At 45.7% G+C, this 9,103-nt stretch overlaps 1 protein-coding gene across 1 annotated transcript; it reads right to left on the reverse strand.

The window, feature by feature from the left end:
- Nucleotides 1-41: 41 nt before the first annotated feature.
- On the reverse strand, nucleotides 42-8,947 carry Pmar_PMAR017752 (histone deacetylase hda1, putative; the record flags this gene model as incomplete). Its single annotated transcript, XM_002776832.1, has 29 exons — nucleotides 42-111; nucleotides 220-303; nucleotides 349-490; nucleotides 1,091-1,220; nucleotides 1,267-1,386; nucleotides 1,427-1,522; nucleotides 1,567-1,668; nucleotides 1,713-1,858; nucleotides 2,145-2,323; nucleotides 3,106-3,212; nucleotides 3,802-3,945; nucleotides 3,990-4,037; nucleotides 4,083-4,177; nucleotides 4,964-5,033; nucleotides 5,086-5,191; nucleotides 5,239-5,387; nucleotides 5,429-5,496; nucleotides 5,538-5,582; nucleotides 5,627-5,674; nucleotides 5,857-5,947; nucleotides 6,458-6,608; nucleotides 6,991-7,053; nucleotides 7,115-7,262; nucleotides 7,448-7,529; nucleotides 7,576-7,648; nucleotides 7,692-7,765; nucleotides 8,266-8,416; nucleotides 8,463-8,574; nucleotides 8,839-8,947. The coding sequence occupies 29 exons, from the start codon at nucleotides 8,945-8,947 to the stop codon at nucleotides 42-44; spliced, it is 3,003 nt and encodes a 1,000-aa protein (XP_002776878.1).
- Nucleotides 8,948-9,103: the final 156 nt, after the last annotated feature.

A 9,103-nucleotide genomic window follows, 5' to 3' on the forward strand; every position in this document is an offset into this window, starting at 1 on the left:
GCCAGTTCGAACAAAACACGGGAGAAATGTTGACGTGATTCTTAGGAAATGATCTGTGATGATATCCCGAGTTGCCTCATACGCTTCAGCAGCCGCAATGCATCGACGTCACTAAAAAGAAAAACTATCCCTCGTTTGGTGCAGCGAACTGTGATATAGATTATCGCTAGAATCGGTTATTTTCGAGGGTAAATCAACAATTGAATTCCGCTGCCTCACTTAGCCAAATCACTCTGGCTCTCCACCACTGGGCAGTATAGCCCAACTGCCCGACGAAGCTCTTCGTTGACCATTGGAGACAACCTGATAACTTACGTGAACATGCAGTAATGCGAGTAATTGTATCACCCGCGTCTTTTAGTCTCTCCCACTGATGGCTTCGACATTTTCGCTGATGCCTCAGCCTCCAGAATGCCTACCAGTGCCGATGCTATGGCCAAAGCCTCTCCAGTGAAGATAGTGTCTTTTCGCAACAGCAGATGCTTCGCACCTAAAACAGTGGACATTTCAACGACCCAATACCTCAACCACGACGAATGCCGACACCCGAGAAGGTGTATACATACATATACTGTATACACTGAGCGTATAAAACCAAGTGTTACTCAACAGTAACGGACAGTTGATTATTTAATTCACTTCCTAATAGGAAGGTTTTATACGCCCAGTGTATACAGTGTTTGTATATATACGCCTTCTCGGGTGCCGGAATTCCTATCCAATACCTCATATCTGACCGGTCAAATATGAGTTGCCTTATTATCAGAAAAGACTCGCAGGAAAAGATGAATAAATGGGGTGAATCTATCGCGCCTTGTCATGACAAGAAGTCAGTATAATCACATTATAATCATATGCATCGAATAATATCATTACTAACATCGAGTTTGGAAAATCAATGTTTCTCGTCAAGTTTTTAGATTTTTGGCCTGAAACCTTGCGAGGCTATAGACAAACTGATGATCTATTATATGTTAAGAGTGAGCCCATCATTAATCTCGTGAATTCGCCTAAGAAAGAAACACGCTCCTCCAAGGAATTCCAGGGAACTCCAGGGAATAATCGCTCACATCAGCCTAGACTGAATTACCTCCGATCACCAGGAGCTGCAAACGCGAAGATCCGTCAGTCATAATGAGCCTCAGCTGCCCTACGTATGCATCAACATTCGGTACCATCGTCAGGTCCCCACGGGACAAACCATAGTGGGCCATCCACACCTGATATCACCTACTCAGTGATGAACTCCTCGAGCCTGAAGCCCACCTCCAGTGAGTTGAGCTTCTGTGACTCCAGCCAGGCCTTAGGGACAGATAACACGTCCGATGATGAAAGCAGACTGTCACAGAGGACCCGAGGCACTCGTTGTATCAATACGGAGTAGACCTAAGACGACATGCCACCTCCAATACCACACCACGCTCACCTCGACGGCACTCTGCAACAGCGCTGCATGTATGACCAGCTGAGGACCCCACAGCATCCCCAGCAACCCAGTAAGGATAGATGTTCCCAAGATCAACTAAGAGCACGACTCCTTCTCTAATGGGATACGCTACTACCTACCAAAGCGTGGGGACGGACAGCCCTCCAGGATGAATACAAAGGATATACCCATAGAGACCAGGAAAGCTCCAACTCGGCCGGGCGCAGCCACAACGTTTTGATCTGAAAGCGGAGAAACTTCGAACACACAGTTGAGGCTCATCTACCTGAGATGCCATGGCCACTATCCAAGAGCCCCATGTGACGACGTCAAAGTCACCAGACGCCACGAGGTAAGCGTAGAGGGGAACACAGAGGGCGTAGAAGGTTGTTGGTATACCACGGACTGTTGATGATGCTGATGCTGTTGTTCCTGATACAACACTCCATATCGAGGAACCCCAATCCTAGTATAAAGCTACTCTATATGTTATATATACATATATGTAATTAAAAATCATATATAATACGTACCATACCATTTCATACAATAACAATAGAGTTCGCAAGGATTTCACGACAGCCCTCTGAATGTCACATGAACTACTTTCAACCCACTATATTGTCAATAACATACCATACACACGAGTACGGGCTTTCACTATAGTAAACGCCCTTAAAACATATAAAACCGAAGAGCAAACACGCACAGCCCTTACCGTAGTAAACGCCGATTTGAGTTGATCTCAGTAGTAGCAGGACCAGGACACCAACGCTAATCCGAATGTTCGTCCATACTGTGTCCCCTCCGATCAGCATGACTCGAAGGAGGAAGTAGAAGGCAGTAGCCTTGCAGCATGCAGCCAGGACTGCTGCGTAGAAACTCTGTTTTAGACGGCTAATCAGAGTTGTCATTTATTACAAGTCAACACCGAAATCCCCCTCCACTAAAAGAGCCAGTCTGAATAAGTCGCTTTCCTCAGCTGAGTTAAGGAATTTTCTCACTACCTATAGAAATTAGAATACAAGTGTCCAGAAACTACCAGTAATCCCCCTAAATGGCCCCAGAATTTCCTCATCGTCACCAACACATGTAGTTGACCATGTACATATCAGCAACACGGACCGATTCACTGAAGTTCACCCGTTTCACGGTGGCGTAAAACTCGGTGAAAAACGCGATATTCACACTATGCAGTGGTCGTGAAATATGTTATTCACTATTTCTTCATATCACTAGTGAAACTCCATCGAATATCAGATGTACTACATTTCATTGCTACATGTCTCAACGAACTTCACGACTTGCACCTTCGATCAGTTCACTACCAAAAAGCTCATTCTGATTGAAATCATACAGTAGGACACTCAAAACCTTGTACGCACAACACACAACGACAACCTCGAGCACTATGCACATCACCTACTCGGTGAGCTGACTCTACTGCTAAGGTGAATTCGCAGTGAACACTCTCGCTGTCGGGACTATGAGAATCTATCAAAATGGTCACTATTCGTAGGGGAAGCCACTATACGGAAAGTCATTACAGATTATAGAGTAAACCATACCAAAAAATAGCCGATTCGCTTCCTATCATTCGGAAGAGCCCCTCAGTCACTCAACACGTCCGATAAACATCAAAAATAACGGGTCACACAGCAGGTAGTAATTTCCAGAACTTGATCAGAATCATCATGAAAAGGTAGAACTCAATCTTGACTAGCACATTGCCAGTAGTCGACGAGATTTCGTAATCCTCGAACAACTCCAGCATCACCAACCGCGCCTAAACAACATCGTATTGGTGACACGCACTAAACACAGCGGATACCACAGTACCCGACATCTAGTGACCGGAAATACGTGTGCAGAGGTAACTTTTCTACTCTACGACTTTCGAGCTACAATATTGAGAGGCTTTCTTATATCATGTCCGAAACCAATCTTCGACAACAATTCTCATCGCACTTTTTTCCACGTGTCCGACCCCGGAATAGAACCCGCGCCATCAACAGTTATCCACAACGAGGTAATACCTATTCGGTCTCTAGATGGCGCGTAAATCAAGGAGATGCAACTACCCTAGTCTTAGAGAAAAACGATAGTCTACGAGTGTATCGAGCAGTGTAGTAGACTCTCATATAATCACACGAAAAACTAATATACCATCACAATGGAATTTCACCTTCACGTAAATGATGTAATACTCCATGTAGACTATAAGCGATACATGTTTCGGCGACCGAGAACACAATTGTTCTCCGCGAAGTGAAATGTGAGATATGTTTTTCACCAGTGTTTTTCATATCACTATGGTGAGACTCCACTGCATAGAATTTCCCCTCGCATCACAACGACTCACCCGAGTAATCCACATGTGCGAAGTCAATCAATTTCCCTCTCATCTGGAGCTTCTCATCAGCAGCATCGAATGCCAGCAGAACAGATGAACACACAATTTCAAATGCTCCGTTCGCTTCCTCGAACCATTCAAGAATCCCCTTAGTTATCGCCACCGCCTAGAACACATATCTACCAACCTCCGAAGCTACGCACACAGTACCTGCCGGCCTAATGCTTCACGATCAATCCATATGAACCGACGAAGAGCCTGAATTATCAAACGATCGCACTACCACGACGACCAAGCTCATACAGTTATAATTTCAGCTGTGGTCCGTAGATCAGCGCATTCTTTTTTACTCAGATTCCACTGACCACCCCCTGGACCACCAGCAGCTCCATTAGTACCTCCATAAACAGTTTGTGAGATCAATACTAGCGTTGTAATGTATGGTCGCTTTCCTCAGCTGACCTCAGAGGCTTCCTCACTAATTATAGAGGTCTATATACATTGGAGTTTCACCCATTTCATGTAAAGTGGCGTAAAACTCCGTGAAAAACGCGACATTTCCGCCTTGCAATAGTCGTGAAATGTGTTTTGCGCTAGTATTTTTCATATCACGGGTGAAACTCCATTGTATATAAACTCCTATAATTAGCGAGGAAACTCAATATTATACAAACCAGGGTAGGAACCTACCACAATTTCCCGAAATTTTCTCAGAATTTTCATACTGTCACCAACATGTGTAGTTAACCATGTGCATATTTTCCCACGCTGATCAATACAAAGCTTATTATGCGGAAAACGCATAATTCATTTTCAAGCTATCATACATAGTACTAAAACCGAAATGATTACAGATTCTGAATCTGCGCGAAATTTTCTATCGTATAGTCGTTCGCGTTCTCTCTGTGCGTTTTGGACACTGCATAACAAGAACAGGTCACCCGTGTGAGGGAATCCCGACAAAAACCAGTGTGGGAAATATTCACATGGTCAGCTACATATGCTGCTGACAATATGAAAATTGTTAAAAATTTCGAGAAATTCTTGCTGGTTTTAGTACACCACCTTGCTTCACATATAAACCTCCATAATTAGTGAGGAAACTCCCAAGCTCAGCTGAGAAAAGCCAACATACCTCCCCACACAGCAAGAACAGCCACTCAGCATACAATACCCGCTCTTACAAAGAGCTGTCAACCTCACTGCGAGCTCCCCTGCACTACTTTCCCTGACCTTATCCAACTTCTCCTGTAACTGGTAAAAGGCCCAATCTCCCAGGTAGCGACCAGATGTTAATACGACTAACCTTGGCACCAGTGTAATCATTTTGCCAATACTTATCACCCAGTTTGACATCAATGACACAGGGCTCTCTCATACCCCGAGTCAAATCTTCAAGCCAAATTCGATACCTATTTTATCATCACCAAATTCCACAAGCCTGGTGAAGGATTCTCACGAGCTTTTCTTATCCTCGGAAAATCGTTGCACGCGTATACAAGACGGAACCAAAGGCTTCAATTTCTCCAGTAGATCCTTTTGCCGTTCAGTAATAGACGGAATCACCAATGGAGGATCCGCGACCAGCGAAAATAGTAGCGAATAAAACTGAAAAATCAGCTCTGAAGCGACCATAAGGGAAACTTCACCTCAGCCTCCTTAGTTTTAGTTTTCTTGATGATATACCCATCCCTCTCCGGATCGCGTGTTATTCCTCCTACCACCAAATCACTACCAAGCACATAAGATCACTCTCACCTGCATGTCCTCCCCCACTGACCACAGCAATCTCATTTCCAGAACCTGCGAGCCGCTGAGTGACCACCGACTCCCACTGAACTGCCCACCTGGGACAGACGTATCGCTGCCTTCTGGGGCCTCCTTTTCTGTCATATCTATGAGAAAACTCCGTACCAGCCAACTTTCGATCCACAGCAATGACTGTTATAACGCATCGCCCTCATTTAAACACAACGTTCTGATTCGGTCCTGCGCTAGGCATGTTGAGAAACTCCTTTTCAAGGTTGGAAAACAAACGAATGAGCTTCGCTCCGCTAGGCTCCCAAAACCTTCCTACCAAGCGTTGTCGGTGACGTGTCAAGCTTGAAGGAAGAACTGCGCTTTTTCCTATTGGGAGTTCGTTTGCCAGGACTTTGCCTCTGTGCAGCCTGGCAGGGAAAACGATGATAAATATCGTAAGTTTTTGGTGATGTCTAGATGTCGTGATGGTAATAGAGAAATAGCTCTTTTGAGTTCAACGAGCTTCCTGTAGTATTACATATAGCGCTCATATATCAGTGTTTGAAAACACGCACATGGTCAACTACATGTGTCAGTGAAAAAATGTAAATTCTGAGGATTCTGTGTAAAGTGAGGAAGCTTCTGAGCTCAGCTGGGGAGAACGAACATATATTCCTACTCCAACACTGGGGTATATATATAGCAATATACTCCAAAAGCCTTGGATCAAGGCGCCATCATGACACACAGAGAGAGAACTACATCTCCCCTTGACAGAAATAGGTCCTTTCGAACTATCAACAATAAACCGGCGCGAAAAACGTGTTTGAAATTTACTTGACTATTGCAAAAAGTATATATAGTAGAGGCAACAGTGAAGCCACCAGAGGCCGACCAATGCTGTGATGCGACTCAGTCACTAATACTGTATAACTCACCCTCCTAGGCAGCGGGACGATAGGGATATCCATGGTGCCAGGAAGAGCTGCCAAGCACGATGTCAGATTATGCAATGTTCGAATCAACGAGGTCTTAGGTTCCCCCAAGGGCACACTGCGCAATCTAGTAGGGCTACTGCCTTCCACTACCCTAAGAAAAGCATGCTACACAGCTAACATATTGCAGAGATAAAGTGTCCATCCTCGTCGGACTCCGCAACAGAGCTCATTAACGGTTAACTCATGGAAGGGGGAAGGACAATGAGAGAGCCCGCATCCCATTGTCGAGTGATTCGAGGGTGGTCTCCCCGCCGCACAGAGAGGTGAAGTCCGATATCCTGGCCTTTGTCTCTCTCCTTGTCCGTCCCCCTCCCTCAGCCTGCCCACAGTTTAAGATGTTGCTAACGGACCCTTAGAAGAGTTTTAAGCAAAATATACGGTCTGATGCAGTACCATTCAGCAACTAGGAATATATGATTTTCGCTGTTTTCAGCCCACCATAGATAGCACTACTATATTGTCCATGAACTCACTCGTTATCGAGCCGCTCTACCCCTCCATCACCGTCTATACCATCATCCTCAAGCAACGCTCGCCTGAAGACCACCATCACAGGCTCGTCAGGGCCCCCGGTACAATATGAGCGTCAACTCCTACATGCATTCCTCTGCTGATGCCGCTATACTGTCCAAATTATACCCTCCCTCTAACACAAGTGCCACTCTTGGTGCACTCCCCTCAGGGAAGCTCTCTATTAGTTGACGTGTGAGTCTGCCATAACACGCCGGTGTGACCTCACATTCACCTGAATAATCAACATCTCCTACGACACACATTCTGGTGGCCATCGCGCTATCACGAAATCGACTGATTGCATCCATGGGGACTCTCATCGGAGAATTTTCGGCTAAATTCGGAATTTTTCTAGCTCCAGCCATTCCCCACAAAAACAGCACGAATAGACCGTCACTATACTGAACACATGCTCACCAAGTGGGTCGTTTATACACGCGTCAAAACCACACGACACTAATATAAACTCTGGTTTGAACGAGGTCAACGCCGGCAGCACCTGGAGGCAGCCACTACCGATGTTATCAACGACACTCCGAACTCACCAACTTGTCGAAACAGAAGTGTAGCTCCTCATCTCCATACGTCCCATCGATCGGCACATTTAAAGTATATCCCCTAAAATAACGTCCGTCCTCCTCTGGTGATGTCCTTAGCCTACACAGCGTCCCCTGATCCCATCTCCGTCCAGTTACCAGATCCTGGATAAAATGTGCCACCATCAAACCGATGCACCTGCGTAGACGATAAGTCTGATGCTGATAAGGTACTGAGAAAAAGGGATTTCCACCACACAGTATTGGAGGAATATATGTTCGCTTTCCTCAAGAATTTGGTAGAAGTGTGCAGACACCAAGGAGTTTCTACACGATTTTTCTATCGCCACCAACACACTCAGTTGACCACGTGCGTATTTTTCCACGCTGCTTAGCAGCAGTGCTGATGACCCGGATATTCAATCGATGGCCCACGGGCGACCACCAGATGGGTTACCACTACTAAACGCCACTTCACAGGAAGTATGTAGTCCACACTGTGTGAAGCCCGTAGTGCAGTTTACGACCATCGGACCATCATCTGTCCACTTTCTTCAATTGAGCTCAGGAGTTTATATATATAAATTCGAGCAGAGGTGTACACCGACACATATAGCTGACCATGAGCGTATCTTCCCCCACTAGGGAATAATTCCCACATCTAGACTCCGTTCATGAAAGTCGATTTCCTCAGCTTACCGATATGACCAGAACGCCCGAATCCTCCTCAAATATACCACACGTCCCATTGCCATGATGGACATCCCAGTCCACTATGGCGACCCTCTCCACTCCGTAACGCTCTCGTAAGGCCTTAGCTGCAATGGCAACATTATTGAAAAAGCAGAATCTGAGAACACTGAGACTAAACCCTCAGCCAGAAGACAGTCCATCACCCCATCGCTTCTGAGCACGTAGCATGATGACCAGGCGGCCGTACGCAGGCGAATCCACGATCTACAGGGGAGTCCTTATCGACTATCTCCTCGACTAAGGCCAATACACAACCTGAGCAGTAACGAACCTACTACTGTGATCCCATCATAAGAGTCAATCTCGTAAATACTATCTACTCACAGAATATGTCCCACCGTACTCGTGCATACAGAGTGACAATGGTTTCATTCACTAGATATTGACGAGTGATGTAACTCCTTGAATTTTATTGTCATATGTAACGATGAGCATCACCGGTCCATGTGTATGCGACAAGACGCTAACCCACAAGAGGCCACCACTCGAATGAATTCGAGAGATGCTCCAAGTGGCTACCAGCTGAAGCCTTAGCAGCAGCAGGGCTCTCCTTGCAGACGTACGTATCCGCACCAAACGGGAATATGTAATTCTTCTCGGTGCTTCGCGGGGCCACGACATAGTTCATGACCTCTGACTCTCCTTCAGACGATGGGTTGTACGGCCCTGATAAACACAATCAGATAAATACTAACGTCATCTCCGACTATCGAAGCAGAAGCGATTCATATTGGAGTTCAATCGATGAATCACTTCTGCTATCGAATAGTAGAATCTACTATTG

The sequence above is a fragment of the Perkinsus marinus genome (assembly GCF_000006405.1).
Source record: "Perkinsus marinus ATCC 50983 genomic scaffold scf_1104296953018, whole genome shotgun sequence".
In the NCBI taxonomy this organism is placed as follows: Eukaryota; Perkinsozoa; order Perkinsida; family Perkinsidae; genus Perkinsus; species Perkinsus marinus.